We start from the raw sequence: 27,911 nt of genomic DNA, 5'->3' as shown, positions 1-27,911 counted from the left end.
ACCCCTATGCCCACACCTCATCTCAAGCAGCACAGTCCTCAGTCTCCCAGCCCCATATGCACCCCCACTCTAAGATCTCTCCAGCCCACACACCTCCATTCCTTCTCCGCAGCCCTACAGCACCCCAACCCTACACACCCCACAACTCTAAACTCCCACAAAGCTCAGTGCTCACCTCGAGAGCCTAGACACACTTAACGCCCCACTGCCTTCCCCACATCCCACCCCACAGCTCCAAACTCCCACCTCCTACCCCAAAGCCCTGCAGCCCCTCAGCCCTCTACAGCCCTCACACCACACAGCCACCCATAACAACCCTCCCACAGCCTCAAGCCCTGCGCTCACCTCTGAACACAGCCCAGCTGCCCCACGGGCCCGCAGCTTCTCGGCCCCACAGAGCTCCCCAGGCCTGCAGCCCCACAATGCCTTTATCCTCCCAGCGCCCCCGGCTCACCTCAGCAGACTGGACAGCGGGTGCCCCACACCTCCACCTCCTCCTCCTCCTCCTCCTCCACCGCCGCCGCTTCCACCGCCTCCACCACCCCCGGAACCTCCACCACCACCTCCTCCGCTTCCCCCGGAACCGAAACCGGAGCTGAGGCGTTTTCCCGACAGCAGTTTCTCTACGGCAGGCAGATTCCCGGTACGGGCGGCCTCCAGCAGCTCCTGCTCCTTCCCCATGGCCCGGCCCGGCCGCCGCCACCGCCTCCCGCCAGGCCACGCCCCGGAAGGATGCTCGGGGGGCGTGGCCTGCGGGCGCGTGGGCGTGGTCTGAGGGACCCGTTCGTGCTATAGCGAATGGGCGTGACCTAATGTATCTGGGCGTGGCCTAATGTAGATGGGCGTGGCCGGCACTGAATGGGCGTGGCCTGCACTGAGTGGGCGTGGCCTGCTATCCCGCAGGGCGCTCAGGAGGACTCGTATTTTCATCCCCTTCCTTTTCATGAAGGAATGAAGCGCGTACAAAACACAGCCCTGCAAAACGATGCATTAAACCCGCAACCTCAGCTACAGACGAGGCAGATTTCCACCTTAAAGAGGTTAGAAACATTTCCGTGTGCAGTTGCTCCAAGCAGCCGTCTCCGCTTGAAGAGCTGCCACAGCTTTCAGGTCGGAAGCAGAATCCTGAACTTGCTTTCAGCTCCCGAGGTAGCTTCGTGGGGGGGAAAGGTCCCGTCCCCAAGCTGAGCTCAACTTCCGAAGGCCCCACGGCGCTCAGACCCATAGAAGCCCCGTTGCCATAACGACAGCGCCCCCACCCGCTGGCCGCTGTAGTGTGACGTCATCACTGCGCGACGGCGCGACGCGGGGCGATGGCGGAACCCGGAGAGCCGGGTCGGGAGGAGAGAGGGAGCGGCGCCGAGCGGGAGCCGTCACCCACCGCCTCATCCCCTGCCGGGGCCGGCGCTGAGGCCGCGGAGGAACCGGCGGCCGCGGAGGGGGCGGCAGAGGGGGAGGCGAGGGAGGCTGGAGGCGGCGGGGAGCTGAAGGTGGAGGCAGCGGAAGGGGAGGTGAGGGCACGGCGCCGGGCTCGGCCGTGAGGGGCGGGGAGCGGGAAGCGAACGGGGCCGCCGCCACAGCGCCTCTCTCTCGTGCAGGTGAGGAGCGCGGAGGGGGAGGCGCTGGACGGGGAGGACCTGAGCCTGCAGCCGTCGGCGGCCAAGAAGGTGAAGCTGGAGCTGAAGGAGAGGAAGGAGAGGAAGCACAAAGTGGACGAAGATGAGATCCAGAAGATGCAGTGAGTGCGCCCGGGGCGGGGGGTTCTGACAGGGCTGGAGGCGTTCAGTCCAAATGCGATGCGAGGCCCCCCCGAGGGGAATGGCTCTGCTGGGACACCACGGCCATCGGGTTTGGGTGGTGCTGTGTGGGGCCAGGAGTTTGGTGTGGGATCCCTGTGTTTCCCTTCCAACCCAGGATGTTCTGTATCTGCAGCTCTTTCCCAGATCCCTCTGAGCTGCCTCACCATCTGCGTTGCAAATCTTAACACAACTGGAGTGCTGTTGTTTTCTCTCCAGCTCTTTTTTATGCTGCTGGGAGGCTGAGGATGGTTGCAATGCTTTACAGAACTGTGTCAGCGGCCTGACGAGCTTCAGAATTGTGCCTGTTTGGTTTTTTTAAATCTCTGTAAGTGATTCATTCTCTCCCCTCCAGAATACTGGTCTCCTCCTTTTCTGAAGAACAGCTGAATCGTTACGAGATGTATCGCCGCTCTGCCTTCCCCAAAGCTGCTATCAAACGGGTACGACTTCAGTCATACTTCAGCACAAAGCAAACGGGCTGAGCCTGGCCGCGCTCCCAGCCCAGCCTCACACACGTACATAAACTTATTACTATGGGGGGCTCAGCAGTTCAGGACTGTGGGCACTCACTCCCTCCCCTCCAGCCACATCTCAGCCTTTGTGGCCGTCCCTAGATCTGCTTATCTGGTTATGTCGTACTCAGTGCGCCCGTGGGGTTTATGCAGTTTAAATAGGAGCTTATCTCACATGAAAGTAGTTTGGGGGACAGTGGCTAGTACAGATCTGTAGCTGAATAAAAGTAATCTAAAATTGTTACAGTTAGCATGTGCCCACAGCTATAGGACCTTATTCCAAAGATCATTCACTGCTGTTTCTGCTCATTTTGTTTACTGATGCTTGATATTTGGCAGGCTCCAATTACTAAATATAATTTGAAATATTTCACTGTTGCTGCATGTGCCTTATTTGACTGACTGCCTCTTCTTGGTTTGTGCAGCTGATCCAGTCCATCACGGGCACATCTGTCTCTCAGAACGTGGTTATTGCTATGTCTGGCATTTCCAAGGTCTTCGTTGGGGAAGTGGTGGAGGAAGGTGAGCAAATCACATTATTGTTCAGTAAAAGGTTAAGAACACAGAGAGAGTGCGTTGTTTAAAGCAGAACAGAAGGACATGAAATAAGGCTGGACTTTTGTGGCTTCTTCTCCAGGTCTGCAGCTTGACACACTGCCCTGCAGAGCCCTCCTGCTTTCAGCAGCAGCAGCAGAAAGCTGCTGTTGAGACTCAGGGGGAAGTGTGGCATTGTCCATATTCCACTCTAATGCTGTTAATATAATTGCCCATAAACCAGTTGAGATCAGTGAGTGCCTTCCTCCTTTTTTATCTTTTCTGCAGAAGATAACTTAGAAGTTCTTGCTCCTACATGAGTAGGCTGCAGTGCCAAAGCAAAGATCTCATTAATACTACTGTGTCAAATTCAGCTTAGAAGGGAAATGCGTTATTTAAGCCTCTTAACCTGCAAGATTCTTTGTTACTGCAGTGAGCTGAGATCTCCTTGGCCTGTGCAAGGCTGACCCAGCTGTGTGCAGGCTCATGCAGAGGAGGAAAAGATTCTCGTTTTTTGTGCCAACAACTTAGTACAGGCTTGTCACACAAAACACACGGCCTGGATGTGCAGGGATTGCCATCAGCGAGGATGATGCAGCTTTTGGCACTTCTTATGCTTTGACTGTGTCTGCAGCTCTGTGTTGCCAGAGGCTGTCTGGATAAGCAGCTTCACTGCTGTACTTAATTGCTTCATGTCCTTGGCAGGAGACCTGAATGATACTTACCAGAAATGAAGAACAGGGACTGCCCTTCAAGTCAGCTGTAGGCTGTTCCCTCCTATCACTGCTGCACACAAGCCCCAGAACATACTTCACGAGCTAGGGGTGGTTTTAAAGTAGCAAGTTTAAGATGATGAAGCCTTGTCAAGCTCTTGCATGACCTAGTCTATTCCATAGCAGCTGGAATGTTGTGAAAAAGCAGCTGATTCTGAGCTGGTATTGGTGCCCCAAGGACTGGTTTTTCTTCAGAGAGACACACAAAGCTGTTTCGTTCTTGTGTACAGATAAAACATGAGCTGTAAACCTTGAGCAGTGTCACCTGCTGCCTTTATTATCGAAGTTCGACCAGTAGGAGGCTTTTCAAATGTCGCCTGCTGGGAGAACAGCAGAGCTGAGCTCTCCTTGCTCATGTCAACTCCTGTTTTTTTGTTTAGCACTGGATGTGTGTGAGAAGTGGGGGGAGCTGCCACCTCTGCAGCCCAAACACATGCGGGAGGCTGTCAGGAGGCTCAAGTCACGAGGACAGATCCCGAATTCCAAATATAAAAAGATCATCTTCCACTGAAGTGTCCTGGGATCAGCAAAGAGAAGACAAGTTCAAACAAGCTTCGGTTGTGCACCGTACAGCAGATATGAGACAGAAGCACTCCCCCTCTCCTGCTTGCAGTCCTCTCCCAGGAGCCTCTCAAGCTCAATTCAACGTGGATTTCAGTAACTTCAAGCATGGAGGTTTCTGTGGATTGCTTTCAGTTCACAAAACTACCATGAAAGTTCTCAGCGTGGCTCATGGGATAGAAGGGCAGGGAGAAATGCTGAAGCTGCAGTTGTCCCATTAAGCTCATCCCCACAGGAGAGGCTCCCTGCCAGCAGCCCACGAGCAGCACGTTGTGTGCAGTCATTCATGTAGGCAAACATGGGGATGTTTCCTGCAATAACTGCTGAAGGCCAGCTTGTCAGCTTAGTGCTGTGCGGGCTCGAGGAGGAGGCAGATTCTTGGCCTGGTGCCTCAGGGTCCTCTGATCCAGCAGCCTGCAAAAGAAACGTGCAACATCTTCCGTGTATTTACCCACCAGCATCGTGCCTCCTGCTGGCACGGCCGCGGTGGTTTCTCTGTACAGAAGTGTCTTTTTTTTGTACATTAAACTCGTTGCTATATTCTTAGTCTCGTTTGGACAGCACATGGTAATTGTGTAATGGTGTTGGTGTGATTCAAAGCAGGGAGAGCGCGCTGCGATCTGCCTCAACCAAGCCCAACATGTCCAAGAAGCTTCACGCCTCCGGCATGTATTGCTCCATGACCACGAGCAAGGGAACACGTGCTGACAGCTGATGCTTCTTAAGTCATCGCTCGGCTGCTCCTCCCAGCTGTATGGAGCTGCCTAGAATCCATACAATGGGGAACGTGAGGAAGAAAAGGAGGGGGGGGGGAAAAAAATGCAGGAGCCCGAGAGGAGGTTAACAAGTTTAATTTCTTTCCATGGTTCACAGAACCAATAAATGCATGAGTGGAAATATACTGCAACAAAGTTCCAATACTGCCTAAAATTCAAGTTCAGACTTGTACATCACCCACCTGTGCATCCAGTAATCCCCTCTGAGCACACTTCTCACTAAAGGTAAAAGATGCTGAGGCCACGTGCTTTTCCTAGGGTAACTGCCACGTAGTTACACAAAGGATTAAGTTGGCTCTCATAACGTAGAGCCCTTAAACAAAAGGCTCTAAAGAGTAAACTTTGCTAATCATCATCAGTGGAGTTCTGTCCTCCCACACCTACATCTCGTGGAAAGGAAGGGGGTGGTGTTTTACAGTACTTCTCTCCATAAAGCAGAAGATAGTGGAAGTGATTTAATTGTCACACAGAACTGGGGCACTCGAGTTGCTGAAGCAAGAGATTTGCTGCCAACAGCTTGGGCCCAGCTCTGGTCTGTCTGCCCACGTGGAAAGAGAGGTAAGGAGCTCTGTGACACTGCAAATAGGCACCGTGTTGGAGAAAACCCCTTCTGCCCATCCATTCCCTATGCTGGCTGGAGATGAAGCTCTACTCAAACAAAAAGTCACGAAGTGTGAAAGAAAGGAACCTCCCATTTTCAAGCAGTTGGTGAATAAAAAGGAAGAATAGCAGTGCATTCCACCTAAGGCAAGCGTTCTCTTGCTTCACACAGAAAGAAGAAAGCACAGAAGCACGTAGGTTGACCAAAAGTTCAACTTCTGCTTATGTGGGCTTTGTGCAGTTCATAATGGTACTTACAGTGAGCTTTTGCAGATAGGTTTGTTTCACAGCAAGTCTGGAGATACACAGAGACTTTATTTCCTCTCTCCTCTATTACTCTGAGAACTGCGCATGAAAAGAGTTTTATTTCAGTATGGAAGATATCTTGCACTTCTGACCCCTGCTTTTACTTCTGGATTCTATGCACGAGGCAGTACTGGTGAAGGAAATGCCCGCTGATGCTTAGAAAGTTAAAGTGCATTTTCCTCTAGAGAACAGGCTTGACGGGCTGCTCCAGAACATTGCTCCATCACAGGCAGCACCACAAACCCGAGTTGTGCACTGAGCTGGGGATGGGTCACACAATCTGCTCCAGAGAAAACAGCAAAGCTGTCTAACAGGAACCAGGAGGAGAGGGCTTTCCTGAGGAGGAGGGAAAGCCATCTTGTGAAAGGCACAGCACCAAACATCAGCTCCAGCCCTGCAGAGTGGCGGCGGACGCAGAGCCCTCTGCCAAAGGCAAACTCTCCTCCTTTCCTTTCATTTGTGCCCATTTGCTTCTGGTTTCCAGCAGGCAGGTCAGGCTCTCACTGCTGCTGTCACAGCTGATCGGAGGCACGGTCAGTCACAGCTGGGCAGGCAAAGACACCACAAACCACAAACTGCATTTGAGCAGCACAGTCTGCCCCGAGGCTGTTCAGACCCCGCATCCCAGCACAGCTCCCAAGGAACATTAGGCAGGGCTACCTTCAGCACAGTGGAGTCAGACACCAAATCACACTGATGATCTTAACAGTGACAGCAGACAATCAGCCTCTATCTCTTACATACCCTCTTTTACAGAGGGTGAGCAAACAAACACAGCAAGGACACTCCCAGCTCCCCACAAATCACAGCAGCGCCTCGGCGCCCAACGCCGTGCTGCAGATATGTCCTTATTGCCCCAGAGCTGCAGGAGAGCTCAAAAGATACCAGGAGTGTCTGTTAAAGTGTCTGTAAACTGCTCAGCAGCTCCAGAGCTGGGCAAAGGGAAAAGTACATCAGAGCAAACTCAGCTCGTACATCACTGCTTTCTTTTGTGTCGCTCCCAGGCCTCAGCTTCTCATGGCTTGTAAATCAGAGGCTGTTCCTTGCATAGCAAGCAGGATTAAAATCTATTACTTTAGTTAATCTAAATACAACGAAGTAATGCTTACACACACACACATTAAAAAAAAAAAAAAATCCAACAGAAGAAAGTTTTGGGTACTGTGTGCCTTTACACAATCAGAAAATGCACCTGAAATCTGCTGAACTGCCATGAATTCTGCACACAGTACAGATGCTACATTTGATGGGGAGGGATGGGCACTCATCCTGAACACAGATGGAGGTGAATGTTCCACCATGCTGTGCCAGAGCAGCACAAATTCTCCTCTGTAACAGCTCTTCCCTTCACAACCAACTTCTGCCCCTCACGGCTGCTCCTCATTCAGCAGGCAGCCTGTGCCCTGCCCGGACCAGCACAGCAAAGAAACCACATACCCCGTTCCCTATAGCAGTGCATTTGATCTCTGCACTTCATAAATTACATTTCCTTTCTTAGCTCTTAAAACAAGTGCTTCCTTCCTCTTTTACCAGGTTCCCATTTCTTTTCCCATCCACTCTCTCAGAGGCAGTTTCTTTACTAATTAGACCAATCCCCCCATTCAGCCACGCAGACTTCAAGCAAAGGTAAGAATACAAAGAATACAAACCCTGCTTATTTTCACCTCCACCCCCCGGTGAGCAGTTAGCAGTGTCAGCCTGCACCCAGGGGACCCTGCTCAGCACCCTTCTCCTGACCCACACACCAGAATCCCTGCTAGAAGACGTGTAACACTGAGCATGAGCCCAGAGCTATGAAAAATACACGGCCCTGTAGGAGTGCAGACAGCTATTTCTTGGTGTTCCCACTGGTGAAACTTGGGAAACACAATGGTTTAAGGACACCACGTGTCCAAAAGGAAACACAAAGGCCTCATTCCATGATTCAGCCAACTTCCATCACCCCTATTCTTTGACTGTAAAATTAAAGACAGATTAAACAGCACTTGGTAATGAAATAATGAATTCCTCGTTGCATCTGCATCAAAAAAGCCAAATGTTGCAGGATTGAGAGTGATTTAGACTAAGTCTCATACACCACCACCTCTTTTTCCTAGAGGTGGAAAAAGAAACCTGAAAGAATTCCTCTTCTATCCTGGCTCTGTTCTTGAGGGGTTGGTGAGCTGTAGCTCCCTTCCTCCACATGGGGAAACCCATTCTGCATCTCCCACACCCCCTGACCTCAGTTTCTCTCTCTCTGTGACAATACACATGCTTTTCACATCACAGCTCCGAGCCACATTTTCTGCCCTGCCTATTCTCTGCCACTCCTCGATGCGGTGAATTGAACTGCACTCCTTTTGCTGCGCTCCTTGGCACGTGTCACTGGGCAAGAACACAAAGAGGAGGGCAGAAAAAAGCAGAAATCCTAACGCCAACCACCTCCAGGCAGAAGGGCTGACAGCAGACTGTCTCTGCCACCGTGTGCATGAAGAGCCACGGTGTCCCCACGCCAACTTCAGGCCTTTTGTTTGCAGGCTGCCCTGGTTCAGTGGCAGGTGGTAGCACCATATTGCCAAGACAGAGGGAAGTGGCAGCACACGGGTAACTCCTCGTTGCTCCCGTGCTGCTCAGCCAAGCTCTGCCCTTTCTCCCTGTACGAAGAGTATTTTGCAATCATGGTTGGTTTCCACTCTTTGTGACAATCAGTTCTCCAGGAGGTTGACCTGTTTAGCAGCAATGCAATCAAACTCGCTGCCTTAGTGCTGGTGGTGGTCTCCACTCCTCCTGAGCAGCTGCAGCCTACTGTCAGAGCTCAAAGAGGGGATTGTATTTCCTAATTTCCTGCAGAAGGCGAGCCTTGTCCATGTTGGCTTCTGCAAGGGCTATTTTCATGTTCTGAAGCTCTCTTTGCAACTCTGGCACTTCCTTTAACTACAAGAGACAGAGAAGAAAAAGAAAAACAAAGCAGGAGTTTAGAAAGGTAAGCAGCAGGGCAGATCTAACTACACTCATGCACACACAAAGCTCACTGACAGCCACCAGTTTGATTTGCAAAGTACTTCTAACCGCTGCCTGAGGACTTCCATAGCTGTCAGCAGAGCCAGCTCAGGCTGCCAGAGATGCATTTCTAATGTCTACTTTCTCTTAAGACTTCCTTTCACACTTCTAGCCCTAGGAGTAAGGCCTGCAGCAAGCTAGCTGATCCCTTAATACTCTGAATGCCTGTAAAGGGAGGTGCAGACTGCTCTGTGTGCGCTCCCTATCTGCAACACACCACACCTACCAGTAAGTGCAAACAGATGCAAACAAAAGACTTTTCCTGCCCACTGCCAGCTATCTGGTTGTCGAGACAGCAGCAGGCAGCAGTGACTCACCTGCAGTCCACGCATCCCTCCTGCTGGTGCTGCCAAAACACACCGTGCTGGGGCCTTGTGGCCCTGAAGAACTGACACAGGTTTGTCCAGTTTCGGTGAGTCCTCCCCTTGTGGAGCTGGAAAGAAAAAAAAACAAAAAGCATGGAGATATTTAATTATTATTTATTTGACAGGATTCTTTGGACTGCAAGAAAAACTTGGATGCTCTTTTTGTCTGAAACAAAAACAGGAAAAAAAGAGACACATCCCCATTTTAAAAGGGAGAAGCTACGCCAAGGGAAGGTGCAGAAGTGCTTCATCATTGTATAAGCTCTAGGAAACACCAGGCATGAATTCAGGCTGCCCATTCAGTGTTCTAGGTGTTAATCTGTTCTGCTTGAGGTATCAGTTTTTCTGTCCAAACAATACAACAAAAGCAGTGAGAAGCAGAGAGGCAGGAATGCCTGCAGCCAGCAACTAGCCCTGCAGAGCAGCCAAAGGCTGTAGATGCTGGCACTGAAGACAGAAGATTATTTGCCCATTCTGCAGAACTGCAAGAATCAGAATTAGGGACAGCACACACAACAGAGTGCATCCTTCCCACCACCAACCATCCCGTTTCAGCTCCAGCCTCCACAATCAGGCCCAGCAGAGCACAACCTCCAACAAGGCCTAGAGAATAAAACACGTTTCCTGACATTTCTGACCTGTTAGGTAGAAAACTCCATCATCTCTGCGCTTCACGAGGACGTGATCTATTGCCAAGGTGACAGGAACAGGGCCAGGGGAGGTGGGGTATATCTGGGGGCTGTCATCCTGGAAAATTAAACAAAGCAAAACAAAAGGCAGAAAAAAAGACATTTAACTGCTGTGACAGCTCTGGCAAAGGGCTCCCCTTGCCCCCAGCCTTCACAGGGGTAACATTACCAACCAGAGCTCACCAAGGTCACCCACCATATGGAAAAGCCTGGCTTTATTTACGCAGAGACTTAATTTGTGCAGAAAGGACTGGCAGGGATCACAGCACAGTTCTGCCATATCCATGACAAAGGCTGGGGAGAAGCCATCTCCCCTGGGATCACTCTCACAGTTGTCCTGCAAATTCCTGATTCAAAAACCTACTAAAATGAAGCCAGTATCTCAAAGTCTGGAGATTCTCAGGTTGCTGTGGTTCCTGCTTGCCAGTGGAGCAAGCTTATTGCTTTCAGAAAAACAGTTTTGTCCACCTTTACATCAACCAGCTCTTACATAATGTGTTTTTTTTTCACCCATAATTCTTTACACGCTTACCAAAAAGGTCAAATAATTCTCATTTCACACAAGCACTTGGGGAAGAGGTATTTAATTCTCTTTCCCTTCAGTCTGCAAATAGATCATCAACAAAGCTGGGGAGAGAGTCTGAATGGCAGGCTCCTGTTTCTCCACCATCTGAGCTTGTGTTACCATTTGCCCATTAGAAACAAAATAAAACACCATCAGGGAAACAGGAGCTTTGCAGAAAGGCACAGCGATCCCACATCATCCTTCCCGAAGCAGAACACCGAGGTGAGCCCTGCTCAGGATCCCGCCTCAGCTCCCCACACACCCACCTTCAATGTGATTTTGGCATCCACGACTTCAATCTCCATGGGGATCACCTCCGGGATGATTTCATCCTCAAGGAAGGGGCCGAGGTTGGTAAGGAAGGACATGAAGAACTCTGCTGCGTAACTGCGGACCAGCATCTGAAGGAAGCCGTTCTGAACAGCGAGCGGGGAATGCACAGCAGCGTGAGGCCCTGCTGCGAGGCGCAAGCACACTTGTGGCTGGGTCTGAGCAGCTTCAGGGGCTGAAGGCTTCTCCACCTCTGCATCTCCTGAAGCAGAAAGCATCACGGAAGCACAGAATTATTAAGGTTGGAAAAGAGAGCTGCAGTCCAACCCTCAGCCCGTCACCAAAATGCCCACTAAAGCACAACCCTGAAAGACCTCACTGCAGGACATCATAGAATCATAGAATCACCAAGGTTGGAAAAGACCTCAAAGCCCATCCAGTCCAACCGTTCACCTCTTACCAACAGCTCCCACTGAACCATGTCCCTCAACACAACATCCAGCCTTTCCTTGAACACCCCCAGGGTCGGTGACTCCACCACCTCCCTGGGCATCCATTCCAGTGCCTGACCACCCTTTCTGAAAAGTAATACTTCCTCATGTCCAGCCTGAATCTCCCCTGCTGTAGCTTGAAGCCATTCCCTCTGCTCCTATCACTGATGACACGAGAGCAGAGGCCGACCCCCAGCTCACTACAGCCTCCCTTCAGAAGTTATAGAGAGCAATGAGGTCTCCCCTGAGCTCCTCTTCTCCAGGCTGAACACTCCCAGCTCCTTCAGCCTCTCCTCATCAGCCCTGTGTTCCAGATCCCTCACCAGCTTTGTTGCCCTCCTTTGAACACGTTCCAGGGCCTCAATGTCTTTCTTGCAGTGAGGGGCAATCAGATGGCATCAGTAGTAAGGGAAATGGTCAAAATAGGTCTCACAAGAAATCATAGAATCACAGAATGGCCTGGGTTGCAAAGGAGCACAGCGCTCATCCAGTTCCAACCCCTGCTGTGTGCAGGTTCCCAGCCAGCAGCCCAGGCTGCCCAGAGCCACATCCAGCCTGGCCTTGAATGCCTGCAGGGCTGGGGCATCCACAGCCTCCTTGGGCAACCTGTTCCCATAATAAATAAGACCAGGTTTCAAAACACTCAGAGTTCACATCACAGAAGCTGCCACCAGAACCAGGCTCCTTAATCCCTCAGGCCCACCCACCTCTCTCACCATCAGCACATTACAAAGCCAGCCTTCATTTAGCATTTGCACAAACAGAGCAGAAACTCTCAGCCTCCCAGAGCTGCTCACCACCACCCAACCTTCTACTCGCTGTGCCCCCTCGTGGTTACAGACAGCATGGATCAATAACAGCCCAACTGAGCATGTTTGCACCCAGAAGTTTTGGGTTGCAGCTGCTCCTGTGCTTTCCATTTGTTTGTTTCTTTAAAATTCGAACACATCTGTAGGGAAGTGCCCCAGCCCAGAAGGGTTATACTCAGGGCAGGGATAATTTGGGGTTTCCCTAGGGAGTTTTATCCCTCTTTTTGCTGATTTCATGCACTCCAGAAGAAATTTAAACACTTCCCATGAAGGATGAGGGTTTCACAGTGCTGGACGCCACACAGCTTGACTGTACAGGTACTTCAGCTTTGTGAACACTGAAGTTAGAACGGAAGATTCCTTGAGAGCAGCTGGCACACGACCCAGTTGTAAAAGCCAGAGCCTTACCCACACAGCCACGCAGGTATTGCCACATCCCAACATTGTTCAGCTGCTCTGGAACCACGTTCATGACTTGTAAAGCAACAGACAAATCATCACCACGTGCCTCTACGGCACAGTTCACCTCGTTCATCTTCAGTAGAAGGACAGACACCTGAAACACAGAGAGACAAGCTCAGCCAGTGGAACGCAGCCACACGGTTCACTTCAAGGCTCAGTGAGAGACAGCATCACAAGGGAACAAAGCTCTGACCAGCTGCAGGCTGGGCTCCTCGCTCTGTGAAGCTGAGCTGTTTATTTCAGGAGATGCTCCGCTCTCGTCCTCCGCCACCAGGTTTGCTCTGCTGCCTGCATTGCTGTGCAGCTGGAGAAGATGCCCTGAAGGAAGAGGGTCCAGGCTGGGCTCTGAAATAGAATGGAACAACAACAGCTCAATTCTTGGTGTTTTTTTTTCTGGTTTTAAGCAGTTCTGGTCTCAGCATCTGCCTTAATCTCACAACCTGAACCATCCTCCAGATAATGCTTTCCAGTTCCTTGGATGAACCTAAACAATGTGCAGCTGAAGTGAAGAATACTCACTGCAATGCACGGCATCCCTACTTCCAACCATCCTTTATGAAACCCTCCCCAGAAGCTGTGGGACATCTGCCCACCTGCACAGCACCTCTCACTCTACTATGGCCAAATGCCTCAGAGCAGCACAGTAATGGTGCTGGGAAAACCCTCCCCACTCATTTATATTCTTCATCTCAAAAAAAAAAAGCATCTACAAAAGCATTAAGAGCCACTGTGGGTGAAAATGCTCATCATCTTCAAAAAGAATGAGTGGCACAAGGAATCCTGTAAGAACACAGCATGAGCTGCACTGTTAGCTGGTGTGAAGTAAGAGAGGGGACGAGGACACAGCTGGACCCTGGTTACCAGAGTCTGTGAGCATTACAAAGCCATCGCTGCCATCGCTGTCCACTGACAGCCCATCCTCAGGACCACTCCCATCCACAGACGTGGTGTCAAAGGAATGTTGGGATGCTGTCCTCTTCATGGAGAAGAAACGCATCCGGCTGCTGCCACCCCCCGGAGTCACGGCCCCCTCTTCTGCTTTGGGCACAGAATCCCTACAAAAAAAAAAAAACAACTAAGAAAAGGACAAAGGCAAACAGCTTAGGATTACACAGGCACTGCATTAAACTCTGCATGCTTGCAATGCAGGCTTTCGTCTACTTATATTATGAAGGTCTGACACCTCTCTGGTCCAAATGGCACACAGACAGAGGGAGCAGTCGACCTACATCTTCCCCCTTTCCCAGCAGCCTTGCAGGAGGATAGCTCACTCACTTGGCTGGGGGGAGAGAGAGCATTTTCTGCACAGTAGAGGTCATCTTCTCCCGGCTCAAGCTCAGAGCATCTTTTGTTATAGACATAGCTTCTTTGGTGAGGTCCATGGTAACATGCAGAGCTTCCTTGGTGGCATCCTTTGTGATGTGCAGCGCACTAGACAGCTCCACCTCCAGGTTCTTCAAAGGGAGGAGCTCTGCCTGGCCATTGAGAGAGGGATTTCCTCCTCCCGGGGGGCCGGCACTGGTTGAGGTTGGGCTAACAGGGAGGGGAGCAGGGCTCTGAGGATGGCTGCCAGGCTCTTCTGCTCCTTCTGCAACCAGGGCTTCCACAGCTTCCTCTATCAGACCTTTCTCCTCCATGCTCTTACTTGGTGGGGCTGTGCTCAGAGCTCCATCGCTTGCAGATTTTGGAAGCCTCTCCAGTGGCACATTGGTTGCACTGGTGCCTGTATTTTCAGCCTCATTGTCCTCTGGGACCCCTGTGCTATTGCACATTCCCTTTTCTGAACCGGTCTCGGATTTCTGCTCCTTCTCCTCAGCTGCCAGCTCCTTCTCTTCAGCTGCCAATCCCTCCTTGCTGTCTGAAGGTGAGAGCTCCGACTCTATCAGGCTTGTTGTATCTGAGTCGAGGGATTTGGGCTCCAAGCAGGAGCCAGGTGTGGGGTTCATGAGCAGGGCCACTTCAGCACTGTGGAACATAACTCCTACCGAAGCAGACATGGGATCTAAAGGACACCCAGTCACCTCCTGGGTATCTTGGGTCAGCTGCTCCTGTAGTGTTTGCAGAACTTCTTTCATCCTGAGCAGCACCAGGTACTGGTAGTGGTTGAGACGAACTTTGACATGAACAGAGGAGGACAAAAGCACGTGGATATCAGCAGAGGCTTCCAGCTCTTTGTCATCTACTCCATCGTTAAGTTCACACTCAGATTCTCCCAAGGCATCCATCGTCTCTGGGACCTTGTAGATGCTCTTCAAATCCTGGTCAGTTCTTGATCTTTGACAAACTCCATGCTCTCTGGGAAGGTTCTCGTTCTTGGAGTGATTGCTAAAGCTGGCAGAAGACTTGATTTTCAAATCAGAGACAGATGACGGCTGTCGTTTAGATATCTGAGCTTGCCCCCATCTCTTGGGAAGACAGGCCCAAACGGAAAGGGGAAACGGCTCGATAAAGCTAAGGGCTCTGCCCTTTGAGCTCTCAGCACCCTCGAAGTCCAGGCAGAGCTCAGTGAAATTCACAGACCACAGATCTTCAGAGGCAGAGGTTTTGCGCAATGGCTGTGGAAAACCTGAATGCTTCTGAGGTCCAGCATCCACCTCGTAGGCGTGGCACAAGAAAAGGGTATGGAGGAGGTTAAAATTGTCCTGGGATCGTGGGAACTGGGTGTAGCTGGAGTGGAAGAATTCAGAACCAGCAAATTTACGGAAGAGGCTCTGGAGGTCCTGGCAGCTGCAGAAGGGAGCATGGCGGGTGTTGGTGGCCGTCATCTCCGACGTGTGGATGCAGAGCGCCTGCGGGCGATCCTGATGGGCAGCGACTTTCTTCTCCACAGGGATGCTGAGCTACAAGAAAGAGAAACATGTTTTTCACACAGAGGGTGGTGAGGCATTGAACAGGTTGCCCAAGGAGGCTGTGGATGCCCCATCCCTGCAGGCATTCAGGCCAGGCTGGATGTGGCTCTGGGCAGCCTGGGCTGCTGTTGGTGACCTGCACACAGCAGGGGGTTGGAACTGGATGAGCATTGTGCTCCTTTGCAACCCAGGCCATTCTGTGATATGATATGATATTATATGATGTGATAGGTAAAGCAGCAAGAGGGGAAATCAACAGAACCCCATTCTGGCCATTTACACAGAAATTCAGCTGTGGAATATATAAACAGTTGAGAAGTCTTGGTCTCTACTAAAATCCCAAGAGCTGAACTAGATTCTCATTTGAAAATTGAATAAAATTTACAAATCAGGGAAGAGAAATGAGACACAAGGAAAATATCACCTAGATGGCAAACATCACAGGATGTCAACGCCACAGACAGATGCCCATTGGGAATGGAATGGGAGTCAAAGCAACTTCCAAAGTCCAGAAAGCAACTTCTGGTTACCTGAACCAGCAATTCCTCCTTCCTCCTTGAAACTGCTTCCATAACTATTGACCTGTCCATCTATTCTGAAGTAGCACTCAAATGCTTGTTTTATGGCCCATAGATAAAAACAAAACCAACACAAGCAGTGGACAGAAGAAAGGTGGAGGTTTTGTTTGCTCATCCTGGACTCCAGCTATTCCCTGGTACTTCCACCACAGAGAGGGAGAGGACACTGCTGTGCAAAGGAGGAAGGGCATGGTACCTTCAGCTGGAAGCCATCCAGTCGAACGTCAACATGCTCATCACGTTTGCCTGAGTCCTCCAGCTTGTAGATTGCTTTGAACTGCTCCAGGCTGCGATAAAGGTCCAGACAGAAGAGGTTCATCCAGAGCATGCTTGCTGTGTCCAGGGTCAGCGTCAGACCATTCAGCTGTACATACAGGTTTGGGCAAGGAACTAGAACGAAACAGAATCAAATTCAGTTCCTGCACTGCAAACACCAAAGCACAGGGCTTTAACATCCACCTCAACACAGACCACGAGGATGTGAAAAGCTGAGAAGCAGCAGAGCAGCAAGGAGCCCCAGTTCTCACACCAGGGCTGCAGAGCACTCAGAGCTCCCTGGGGTCCCAGAAGCCCAAGCTTTAACCAAAGCAGGTCCTTCAATACGCTCTTGGGTTCATTATTTTTTGAGTACAGCATTTCCTCCACATTTTGCACCACGTAAACCCTACACCATTTTCTCAGTAGTAATTTAGAAAGGCAAACATGCAAACGTCAGGGAACCGAATGGACACTGACATGCAGAGAAGCTTCAAAATGGACAACACACCTAAAGAATGAAAACACTGATTTCTGAAGGAACTTAGGAAAGAAGGTGCTAACCTTGGTGTATTACCTGGAAAGTCCTGATTGTCTGGGAAGTAATACTCTGTGAATTCAATGTGGATTGCAGAGACCTGATCAGGCAGGTTGAGGAATTTTCTACTACACGAAAGCAGGGTGGAAGGTTTCTTACTGTGCTGGCCAGCTGTGGAAACCTGAAAACACCAATGGCAAAAATGCAGTTGTACAGAACCTGCAAGTGGCAAAAGAAAGCATCCCAGAAACCTGCAGCCTCCCACACTCAATGTGTCTCATTTACACATCAAACACACTTGGCTTTCCAGTAATGATTCAACTTTCCCCTACCTTCTAACACTGTCAACTCCTCTCCTTCCAGGGAATTCATCTCTTTGTATACACATATATTCTTCCAGTATTTAAAAAGGGATTACAAATAGGAGGGCAATCAACTTTTTACAAGGGTAAACAGTGATAGGACAAGGGGAAATGGTTTTAAGCTCAAGGAGGGAAGGTTGAGGTTGGATGTCAGGGGGAAGTTCTTCATAGAGAGAGCAGTGAGGTGCTGGAACAGCTGCCCAGAGAGGCTGTGATGCCCCGTGCATCCCTGGAGGTGTTCAAGGCCAGGTTGGATGGAGCCCTGGCAGCCTGGGCTGGTGCCAGATCTGGAGGTTGGTGGCCCTGCTTGTGGGGGTTGGAACTTGATGATCCTTGGGGCCCCTTCCAACCCAAGGCATCCTATGATTCTATGATTTATATCCCATGTCACTGCTATTAAGAACCACAACAATCAGATTTAGGTGATGTGAATAAACAGAAGTGAATCCCATCATAACTTTCTCCACTATTAACAGCATGCCAGTAAGTGCATGACAGCATCTGGTACAGATCTCAAAGGGCACAGGGTGTGTGGATGTAGGGCTGATCTGCTCCAGTGATCCCTGCTGTGCTGGGTCAGAAAGCACGAGGGCAGATACATGCCTCCTCTGTCAAAAATCCACATCACCTCCTTCTCAAATACACGAAATCTTTTATCCTGGCTTTGCCTGAGGAGGTTTGAAAGCCGACACGAACTCAAAGAGCGCAGAAACTCTGTGGCTCTTCATGCAATTTCCTCTGCACGTGACAACGACCAGCACTCCCTGCTTGCCTTAACGGCTGCACGAGCAGCACAGTAATGGCATTCAGCTCGTGATGGCCGGCCTGCACTGAGCGAGATCTGTGCCATTTATTTGCACCACAGCCAATTAAACTTCCTTCCTCACAAAAACCCCACGTGGCTGCCCCCAGGCACTGCTCAGCCCCCACCTGGTGAACATCCAAGTCGTCCACACGCAGCAGCACACAGCTGGAGCGCAGGCGGTGCCAGGGAGGGTGCCGCAGTTGGGGCAGACTGCAGGGAGCTCCACGGCCCTTCTCCAGGGAGCTCTTGTGAGGACTCAAGGACGCGTCTGTGGGGATGGGAGAGCAGAAGGGTTTCACTCAACTCCTTGGTAGTGAACGTCGCCGTCGGCTCCGACACAGACGTGCTTACAGAGCAGAAATAACAGCCCCAGAATTAGAAACAGATGGGCACAGCCAGGCAGGAAAAGAAAGCCAACACTCAGTGCTTGTAGAGGAACTGTGAAAGATCAGCATGATCTGCACCAACAGAAGTTCTTCAGCTGCATTTCAGCCACCTTCTGCTGCTCAGCCTATTGCATTTACTCATTACATATTCACTTAAAGAGGATAGAAATAAGCCAGGTCTGTCCATGCTTGCTGCAGTAATATTCCAATATAAAACCCATTGTACTGTGCCATTAAATTGATGATTTTTGGTGTGCCATGCAATTCTGAACAACAGATCAAGCTGCTAAGAAAGGGAACTAGAGATGCTGCTGGATGGAGAACAGCTGTTATCACCTCCAGGAGTTTAATCCAACATCCTTACCTGCTTTCTTTTTGAAGGGAGAAAGTGGAGTCTTGGCAAAAGCAGCATCCATTTCTTCATAATGCTTCTCCACCTTGCTCTGAAATTCACTGACCAACCTTTTTGCCCATTGTCCCCGCGTCTCCATTGCCTCACTGTACCTCACCCAGTGCTTGCAGGCATCTCCTGCATTGAAGTAAACACACCAGCTTTAAAATTAGGCTCCTGCATACTCACAACTCTCTTGTTCCCCTTAAACCAATATCAACCTGTAAAGCGTCGCCCTTGATTGATATCACATTCTGTTGCTACTCCAAATACAAGCATTGGGAACAATGCCACGGTGACACTTTTTCTTGCACCCTCACTTAACCAACAGATTTTCTCCTGAGACACAACCCTTTCTAATTGATGTGCTCAGAATCAGGTCCTGAGCTTCAGCAACCCAAAAAGAAATTCAAAGTTCCAACTTTATGGTTTTATGGCAGGCAGCAACTCGTTCCTTTCTTTGCACTCTGCCAACAGCTTGTCAATCTTCCATCAAGAGGTAAATCAGATCAACCCTGACCGCGAGGATTTCAGATCCAGGTCCTTTGTGCAGCTCTTTCCTCTTGCCCTGCCCGACGCCTCACAGCATCACCATTCTTCAAGTTCTTTTTTCAAGCTGGAATGACAAACCCCCTTACCAGCCCTATGGAAGGGATAATAGTCAAAAGCCATCCTCCTGAAGGTCAGCTGCATGGCACCTCCCAGCATCCCATGCTTCAAAGTGCCTGCGAGAAATGGAACAAAGAAAACTATGATCAGCTCTGCAATCCAAGCCCTGACTCAGGATAATTCAGAACAATGCTGCTCTGATTGCCATCACTGTTACCATGGCTGGTATCTGCTTCTAAAGAGCTCTATCAGAATCTCATCCTAGGGGAGGAAAAGGGCAACTGAATGTAACAAGGCAACAGTTTATACCATAGGAACCAGATCTAGAATCTCAAATTCCAAATCACAAGACCCCACTGCTTTCCAGGCTCCCATTAATCACATTTCTCACAGCACCAATCAGGAGAGTTTCCAGAGGAAAATCCTCCTCTGAGAAAGAAAAGGACTGGCTGATTTTTTTTGCTCCTGCTGCTGCTCTCTGTTACCTGACTCTCGAGTGTGGCTGTCGTCACAGATGTGCAGATCCAGGCGTGAGATGAGGAGGTGGTAGGACGACTCCTTCATGTCGTGTTTATCGAAGTACTGACCAATGCTGGTTGCGTTCGGGCTGACTCCAAATGGTTGAGACCAGGACTGCTGGGTACTGGGAGCTGGTGGTGTGATCTGTTAGGAAACAACAAGCTTGGTAAGAGCTCACCTTGGAAGATATTCTGAGACCAAAAGGGCAAAGTATTCCTTATGATCCCTCCTGTAACCTCACTGCACTACATGCACTGCCCTCCTTCCCCAGAGCTTCCACTACCAGTGATATTCCTCTTCCCCCCCTAGAAACACTTTTTGTCCTCTGTATTTATTGTATGACATTCACCAATCAGTTACTTAGAACGGGATCTGGGGAAAAACATAAAAAAACAAGTGGTGAGGGATGTTCAAAGTTGCTGCTTAGAACTGCTGCTTCAAGGCTCTCACAGACTATGCTATATGGAAACCAAAGAACAACAGCAAAAAATACAGAGCTCTCTCTGTCTTCTGCTCTTCCCTATGGCTCACTCACCTGCACAGAGTCTGGTGCCAAGCTCTTCCTCTGCTGAGCAGACTTCTCCATGGCTTCACTCAGAGACTCTGCATATTTCATCATTGCTTTCAGCTGAGAGTCTGTCAGCACCCAGAGAAGGTCGTCAAGGAGAAACATCAGCTTTGATGCCATCACATTGCAATCTTTGGTCTGAAAACAGCAAGAAGGTGTCAGGGACTAAGAGCTGCTCACTTTACACTCTCCTCAAAATACACAGAAGCTGTAGCACGAAGCAGAGATGCTGCTCTGAAACTCATCTGAGAGAGAAGTTAACTCATCTGGTGGATGCCCACACTGCTCTCATCTGAGAAGGAAAGGACTCAAAGCTACCTTCTCTTTGGAAGGGAAATTGATTACTGGCCATTTAAGACAGAAAAACAAGAGATGACAATTTTTTGCAACTTCTCATCACATCCACTCATCATCACCTTTCTGCTGACAGCTAAAAGCAAAGCTAGTAGCCTTCCAGCTCCCAATAAAGAGATGACAGATCTCCTTGGGACAAGAAAACAGATTTTAAGACTTGCTCCACACACATTATTCTCCCCAGGGAAATAGCTTTGACATTTGGTTAGAACACAGCTGTTTCCAACAGACAGCAGAGCAGTACATCAGCTCGGGCTCAGTACTTGTGAAGGAGATGAAGCGTGGCTGAGGGATGTGGGAGGAAATGTGCATCATGGCTGCAGAGAAGGCGTCCCCCAAGGGATGGGTGAAACACTCACCCTTCTCTTGAGAGAGATCTGTATCCTCCCCTGGTTCGTAATGAGTCTCAGAGGAGTAGTAACAGGGTCCTGATCGCCGTTGTCAGTTGCATCTGCTTCAATGCGGAGCGTCTGCCAGGTGAGTTCTTTGAATGTCAAAACCTACCCAGAAAGAGGAAAATGGGGAGATGCTGAGATTTGCATCAGCTGCCAGGATTAAAGGAAACCTTTTAAGGACACAGAATGAAACAAGGGCACGGGGAACCGTCCCACACGTCTTTCCTCTGCAGTCCCTATCCACAGACAGGGATGTAGCCCAGGTCAGGCAACATCTGAAGGCTCCTTACCTCCCCTCTCTGTGGATCGGTGATGCGGGTGAGCCGCAGGTCGCTCTGCTGCCAGTTGGGGTTGACGCTGTAGCCTTGAAGCTGCCACAGCTCAAAAGAAGCATGAAAGGCCTTGGAGTGAATCTTGATAGTGATGGAATTGACAACGATAAACATCCCCTCCACGACCTTTTCAGCAAAGCCGTATTCGCTGCAAAGAGAAAATCCTTTAAGTCGTCAGGGAGAGAGCGCGGTACGTGTGGAACCACTCAAAGCAGAACCCCCAGAGGTCAGTGGTTGATTTTCGAGAAGAACAGCCCATCCCATACCCCAGCACGTCAGAAAGAAGCCACGGGACTCAGGGGTCTGACCTCTGGCCGGCTGCAAGAGCAATGGGAGACTGTCCATTGGGTGGCCTGGGCTCTTCACATGTCCGCATCTCTACCTCCACTTTGTCCAGGTACTGGAAGACAAAAGACAGGAGCAGTAAATACAAGACCAAGGCTCAAGGTCAGCCTTACACCCTCAGGTCTGAGGCTCTAGGGCTGGTATAACCCAGCTGTGCCACCTCACATCCCTCAGTCTCGTGCTGAAGTTCTCACACCTTTCAGTGCCAGAATGGTTGGGTGATCTGAATCCCCAAAAGTGGGGGGAAATAAACAGCAAAAAGCAGGCAACGTTGCCCAGGAGCTGAGCCCAGCTCCATGCTGCAGGGAAATGGGAATCCCATGGGAGGTCACCCCACTTCTAATAGAACTGCTCTCAGAATTCCCCCACGCTCTGAAGGCCTGGAGGCTTCAGGTTGACACTGCACAGTTTCCCTTCAGAGAACTAGGAAGAGAACAAGAGAATAAACATTACCAAACAGATTGGGTGCGTCTTCAGTTTTGTCCACTGGATCTGAAACAATAAAGGTAAGATCACAAGAGTCATCTTTGCACTGGGAAAGTTAAGATATTGCAGGGAACCATTTGAGCTCAAAGTTCTGCTCTGAGAAACAACCATTATGACTTTCAATCATCTCTAAATCCAGTCAAACAGCTCAGAAAGGGAAGTGAGACATTGCAGCTGCCAGCCCTACAAGCCCAGCCCAGCTTTTGCATCTCGTATGTCATCGTGAGTAATAGGTGCTCAGTGGGTCAAATTCAGATTCCTCCACTCCCTTTGTAGAAAATGCTGCCATTGCTGAAAGTCAGGTCACCCTTTTGAAGACTCCACACAAACCCAAATGATCCTATTTGATTTGCTTGCAGCCACACTTACTCTGCAGTTCTTGTACAAGGGAGGACAAACGTTTGGTGCTATATTAAGCAGATCTGACTCTAAAAACAGATAGAACAGATCTGATGAGTAAGACAGGCTCGTTTTCATTCTCATTTGGCAGAGTAGAACCATCATAACAAGTCTCCTCCATGTACTAAAAAACCGTGCATCCAGGTAATGCAGCTATGGGTGGTACCAGCCAAGATTAAACAGCCTGGCATTTCACATCAACTGAAAAAAAGTCAATTTCGTGCTCTAAAAAGCACAGGGAGGAAAATTTCTAAGAGGGGTCAGAGTGCAAAAGTGCAGCTGCCCATGCATGCCCAACTTCAGCCATTATGCACATAAGCAGCCAACGGTGGCTGAACGAGCGCAGGGTGCACTGCTTCTCGGTGTGCCACTCACAGAGCTCTCAAGAGCTGCCTTCTCAACAATGAAGGCTTCAGCTCAATTTGTTTTATGGTGCCTCGCAGCATCGCCAGGCTTTCAGATAGCAGCACTCCATTTGTCTCTGCTTCCTATTCCCGCTGGAGGTCTGTGTTCACTCCTTAGCATTAACAAAACAAGCCACTGGGGATGAGGGAAGACACAGAGAACTGCTCAGCGATCAAAATAAGAGGAAAATGAAAGAAATGGGGAAACAGGGCTGTAAAACCTGAAGGTGCTTGGGGGTAACGAGCAGGGAGTCATTCATCACCATTTCTTCTGATGAACAGTGCCAGGTCACCAACTAAAACTAATGCAGCAAAAGCAAGCATGCAGTGAAGCTGCGAGGCTCTTTGCCACAGCGTGCTCTGGATATTAAGTGAAGGGTGAATTGAATGACGTGTGTGGAACCCAGGGACGCAACCACAGCCCCCCTGCTCACCCTGATGGATGCCTTGTTGCAGTAGACCCGGGTGATGGCGAGCCAGGTGGGCAGCTCCAGCACATTCTGCAGCACCTCCTCATCCAGCTCCAGGTTGGTCAGCTGCCCCTGCCCCTTCAGGGTGCTCAGGTTGATTTTGTCTGGAGAGAGATTCTTGGTGAACCTACAGGAGAGGAAAGAAGAGGCTCTAAAACCAAGGCCAAGCGGAGCTGCTGAGACCCGCAGAGCCTTTCAGAAGGGCGCGTTAAGTGAAAAGAATCTGCTTTCTTCTTTGTGAAAACATGCTGACATTTTTAGGCCCAAGGCAAGTTGGTTTTTCCAAAAAAAAAACACCCAGAAAATCCCTTTACATTTTGACATTTGAAGGGACTTTATTTATTTTTTCTTTTTAAATCAAATTCAAGGAACTGAAAATTCCATCTAAAGCCCTGGAAAGGCAGAATTCAGCAGAACTGCCTTAGGACAGAAACAAACCCAAACCAAAGCCAAACCACAGATAGGGAGAACAACTTTGCTCCCCCTATGAGCGCCAAAGCAGCGATGAAGTGCTTTGCTACCCAGATTTTTCTAGGTAATGAGGACAGAGGAAAGGAAAAGCCTGTTCATAAATTATTTTTATTGCTGTCTCTTTAAACAGCAGCCTTGCAAGCTCTCTGGTCAGCAGGTCCATCGCAACCCAACCCTCAGCCCAAATTCCCATCCTCCCCATTGGCATCCATCACCCTGCTCCCTCTGCTCCAGTTTCTTCTCACAGGGTTTTATTCTTGCATATATTCTGCTATCTCCCTTCTGGGCCTGAGATTTAAGTGCGACAGATGGAACGATTCCAGCAGGGCCGGTCAAGAGCAGCACGCCCTGCTGCAAACCTGAAAACCTCTGCCATCATTCAAAGCACCACGGACCCATCGCACTGCAGCCCCCAGGCTTCCTGCCAGCTCATTGACTCACTGCTGCAGCCAGAGCTCATTTCATCGGATCACAAAATGGCCTGGGTTGAAAAGGACCACAATGATCATCTCGTTTCAAGCCCCTGCTATGTGCAGGGTCGCCAAGCACCAGACCGGGCTGCCCACATTCCTCTGTGCTAATACTCATTCAGCACAGCGCTCCAGAAAGCAGAAGAAAGGCCCTATTGTCAGCACAAGCAGGACAAGGCTCTCAGCCCCGTGTCTCCATTCTCTCTCCTGCACCGAGGTCCCATTCCCTGGGAAAGGCTCACGGGGCATCGTGCACAAAGTGCAGGCACTGCTGAAGGGAGCAGAGGGGAGGAGGATGCAGAGCACTGCTGCTGGGATGGCAGTGGGTGCAGCCATGGGGCTGTGCTACCAAGCTGCCTGAGCCGTCTGCCAGCCCAGAGCTTCCTGCAAGGAAAGTACCCTTCTAAACCCAGCATTTCGTTAACACAGATGGTGGTGAGGAGCTGCTGTTAGGACACAGCACTGTGATCTGCCACCTCCCTGAGCCGCAGGTGCTGCTGATGCCAGCATCCCAGGGAAGCTGACACGTTTGCTGCGAGCGCGTCGCTCCCTTTGACCTCCTGCTGAAACACACGCAGGCAGGAGGCCAAGATCAACACGGCATCCCAGCCCTGCACAAAGAAACGTGGCGCTGGGTGCCAAGGAGACGCAGCGATGCGCTGGGAGCTGTGAGGTCGGTGCTGAGTCCTGATGTACAAACCCAGGCGCTGCGTTACGCTGAACGCCTCCAGAGGCAACCTGCTTTGCCTTCAGCTCTGCTGAAAGCTGCTGTAATCACGCTCACTCAGGTCCGGGTTTGAGAATAAAGCAATCCCAGTGAGGAAAGCACAGGGCACCGCTGTGCTCGCGTGGGGAGCTGCAGCTGTCTGACATCCTCGTCCCAGGCTGGGCGCTTGGGTGGGTGCTGCAGAAAGAAAAACACGACAGAACAGAACTGCTTCACTCAGTGTGCCAAAAATAAAAATAGCCCTGGGTGTGCTGGGGAAGGAGGGCGAAGCTGCGACACCGGACACTGCAAGAGGGAGTGGAGTGAAACACGACCCAGCCTGAAACAAACGTCTGTGTTCATCTTAGGGAAAGGCTGCAGAAATCCTGTGAGCAGATGAGAGCAGCAGAGGCGCTGCAGGTGGAAGCACCCTCAGCTGTGAGACACTTTGGTGCATCCAATGCACGTTGGTGGGGAATACAGAAGGAGCAGAGATGATGCATGCCTGCGAATTTGGAAGCTTACAGATGCCAAACTGAAAAGAACCGCTTTGGTCACTGCCAGGGGAAGGACAGAGCTGTGAGAGCAGACGATTTGAGCTGCTTGTTGGCAGGCTTGCTGCGTTCATACTCACAAGCAGTAGCATTTTTGGCAGCACGGATTGCTGGCCTAGAGAAAAATGAATGAAAACGGTGACTATTAGGAAAACAGACCGTGTGGGACAGTTGCTTTTTTTTTCCCCCAACTCTGGAAGAAGTCATGCAGCACTAAGCCAGTGAACTCACAGGACTGCACTCCTTTTGAGCCTGCTCACATTACCATGACAAAAGTCAACGCAGAAAATCCTTTCCCAGCCTTGACAGAGCTGTCCTGCAGACTCACAAGGCCATTCTGCAGCTGTGTACACAAGCACAAATGCAGGCACTCCCATGCCACGAGTGACAGCCTCCTTCCTGGCAGCATCTGCAGCTGACAGCCAACAGAGCATCCCAGTCACCTGCACCCATGGAAAGCCTTCAGGTGACTGATGTGCAGTTGACAGCAAGTATCAGCTAGAAGCTTCTAACAGCTGTAACCAGGGCAGCCCTGCTGGGCCAAGGCTCCTTCTTATGCCAGTTTACAGAGATTTCCCTGCTGTCCGCTCTCCCCTTTTTGTGATAACGTGGGCATTGCAGTTTGCAATCAGCAGACGCACAGTTGTGAACCGTGCCATCCCAGCTTCTTGGCAAAATGAAGGCTTTGCTCTTTCCTAAGCAGAAACACCACCCAGATGAGCGAACCCTCAGCAGCTCCTTGGGACCCAGCCGAAAAGCACCGTGCTCCTTACAAGAACCCTTGGCCTTTGGGATTCCCCCACTGCATGCTGTAGGTGGGCACAAGAGACTTCCTCTGTTTGCTCCACCATCAGCCTGAGCACATGGACGAGAAGTGATGCCACTCCTGCATGACGGCCTGCCCCATTCACCAGCTGGGAGATCCAGAGGCTGCAAACCCACGGACTGCAAGCAGGAGTTTGGCCAATCTTACAGCTGGCCTCAAGCCAGGCTGTACCCATAAATAAAACATCTACGTCCACACCTGTAGCTGCTGCCACGCTGCATCCAACCACACACAGATAAAAATGCTCTCCTTGGAGCCATCCCTCCCCCCACACAGATCCTCCCATCAGCACATCTTCTGCCTCAGACCCCGTTTGCAATTACCCACTGATCACCTCCTATTGCACACAACCAGCACCCACACGACAAAACACTCGTTCCTATTAATATCTTCGTTACTATGGTTATTATATGCAAGAACTAATTAGCAGGACAGCAGTGACCTCGGTTTTGTTTAGTGCCACGCATCATCCATCAGCAGGAGAGAACAACCCACGGTGTTTGCCACCAGTGCCGATGGAAAAATACTGTGAAAAACTCTGTGTCAGGCCAGTTCCCTTCGTGCTGACTCTTGTGAGCCACAAAGGTCGTTGTTACATGGAGATAAAGTCACGAGTGGAAAAGGAAAGGTCAGGCAGTGCTGGGGATGGGGGGCTTTCAAGGAAGACAACAGCAGAAGCTCTGACTGCAGAACACGTCTGGGAATGAACTGAAAGATAACTGTGGAGGAAATAAAACTGGGCAAGTGATCAGAACTTCTATAAAAAGGGAGGAAAACTGCTGGCTTGGAGGCACATGGGAAGAAGAAGGAAAGCCTTTTCAGGAAGCAAAACCACATAAGCAGGTTTTGCACAACCCCAGAGCCATCTGCCTGGTCACAGTGCTGCCCAACACTGAGAGATGCAGATCTGCAGCCAAGGAAGAGAAAAGAGCAGAAAATGAGGCTGACTGATGCACAGCGCTGTATGCATGTGGTGTGGCCTCTAGCACCAAACCCATCCACCTAACTGGTATAAAGGCATTTAGAATTGGAGGAGCCTTGATTGATACCAAACAAACTGTTGGGATGATGGAAAGCATCGCATCCTATGGAAACCAACCTATGGAAATAATATATGGAAACTAACCTATGGAAACCATCCTATGGAAACCAACCTACGGAAATAATCCTATGGAAACCATCCTATGGAAACCAACCCATGGAAACCAACCTATGGAAACAAACCCATGGAAACCAACCTATGGAAACCAACCCATAGAAACCAACCCATGGAAACCAACCCATGGAA

At 50.2% G+C, this 27,911-nt stretch overlaps 3 protein-coding genes across 9 annotated transcripts in view; 1 reads left to right on the top strand and 2 right to left on the bottom strand.

The window, feature by feature from the left end:
• The window catches only part of ANKS1A (ankyrin repeat and sterile alpha motif domain containing 1A), an 83,689-nt gene extending 82,992 nt beyond the window's left edge, over window positions 1-697 (bottom strand). For 4 of the 5 annotated variants that reach the window (XM_042833747.1, XM_042833740.1, XM_042833741.1 and 1 more), the window contains exon 1: window positions 455-697. In XM_042833747.1, the coding sequence (XP_042689681.1) occupies window positions 455-681 (227 nt within the window). In that variant the 5' untranslated portion in view covers window positions 682-697. The remainder of the gene's footprint in view (window positions 1-454) is intronic. The other variant, XM_042833744.1, reaches the window with a different exon arrangement.
• Window positions 698-1,313: 616 nt separating this feature from the next.
• TAF11 (TATA-box binding protein associated factor 11) lies at window positions 1,314-4,725 on the top strand. The gene is made up of 5 exons (XM_042833576.1): window positions 1,314-1,511; window positions 1,599-1,738; window positions 2,152-2,239; window positions 2,737-2,833; window positions 3,999-4,725. The coding sequence occupies exons 1-5, from the start codon at window positions 1,314-1,316 to the stop codon at window positions 4,127-4,129; spliced, it is 654 nt and encodes a 217-aa protein (XP_042689510.1). The 3' UTR covers window positions 4,130-4,725.
• A 289-nt stretch (window positions 4,726-5,014) lies between these two features.
• UHRF1BP1 (UHRF1 binding protein 1) overlaps window positions 5,015-27,911 on the bottom strand; it is a 28,754-nt gene continuing 5,857 nt past the window's right edge. Inside the window, exons 2-21 of one of the 3 annotated variants that reach the window (XM_042833573.1) lie at window positions 23,561-23,723; window positions 22,291-22,329; window positions 21,801-21,892; window positions 21,451-21,640; window positions 21,125-21,265; window positions 20,379-20,549; window positions 19,810-19,987; window positions 19,354-19,440; window positions 18,689-18,853; window positions 18,064-18,206; window positions 16,811-16,952; window positions 16,175-16,368; window positions 13,827-15,391; window positions 13,413-13,606; window positions 12,745-12,896; window positions 12,498-12,645; window positions 10,786-11,051; window positions 9,904-10,012; window positions 9,218-9,333; window positions 5,015-8,774 (exon numbers count right to left, since the gene is read on the bottom strand). In XM_042833573.1, coding sequence (XP_042689507.1) covers window positions 8,649-8,774; window positions 9,218-9,333; window positions 9,904-10,012; window positions 10,786-11,051; window positions 12,498-12,645; window positions 12,745-12,896; window positions 13,413-13,606; window positions 13,827-15,391; window positions 16,175-16,368; window positions 16,811-16,952; window positions 18,064-18,206; window positions 18,689-18,853; window positions 19,354-19,440; window positions 19,810-19,987; window positions 20,379-20,549; window positions 21,125-21,265; window positions 21,451-21,640; window positions 21,801-21,892; window positions 22,291-22,329; window positions 23,561-23,723 — 4,381 coding nt within the window. In that variant the 3' untranslated portion in view covers window positions 5,015-8,648. Of the gene's footprint in view, window positions 8,775-9,217; window positions 9,334-9,903; window positions 10,013-10,785; window positions 11,052-12,497; window positions 12,646-12,744; window positions 12,897-13,412; window positions 13,607-13,826; window positions 15,392-16,174; window positions 16,369-16,810; window positions 16,953-18,063; window positions 18,207-18,688; window positions 18,854-19,353; window positions 19,441-19,809; window positions 19,988-20,378; window positions 20,550-21,124; window positions 21,266-21,450; window positions 21,641-21,758; window positions 21,893-22,290; window positions 22,330-23,560; window positions 23,724-27,911 lie in introns of those variants that run through there. The other 2 variants (XM_042833574.1, XM_042833575.1) reach the window with 2 other exon arrangements.

The sequence above is a fragment of the Centrocercus urophasianus genome, unplaced genomic scaffold, assembly GCF_019232065.1.
Source record: "Centrocercus urophasianus isolate 14NV4802_14NV808 unplaced genomic scaffold, USGS_Curo_1.0 seq_42, whole genome shotgun sequence".
Lineage (NCBI taxonomy): Eukaryota > Metazoa > Chordata > Aves > Galliformes > Phasianidae > Centrocercus > Centrocercus urophasianus.
The sequence above is the reverse complement of the archived record's forward strand: the minus strand, read 5'-3'. Positions and strand labels throughout refer to the sequence as shown.

Bases quoted from the DNA above. Each gene is read 5' to 3' on its own strand.
- TAF11 (XM_042833576.1), top strand. From the start codon at position 1,314: ATGGCGGAACCCGGAGAGCCGGGTCGGGAGGAGAGAGGGAGCGGCGCC. The intron at 2,240-2,736 runs GTACGACTTCAG...TGGTTTGTGCAG, and splicing joins CCAAAGCTGCTATCAAACGG to CTGATCCAGTCCATCACGGG. The intron at 2,834-3,998 runs GTGAGCAAATCA...TTTTTTGTTTAG, and splicing joins TGGGGAAGTGGTGGAGGAAG to CACTGGATGTGTGTGAGAAG.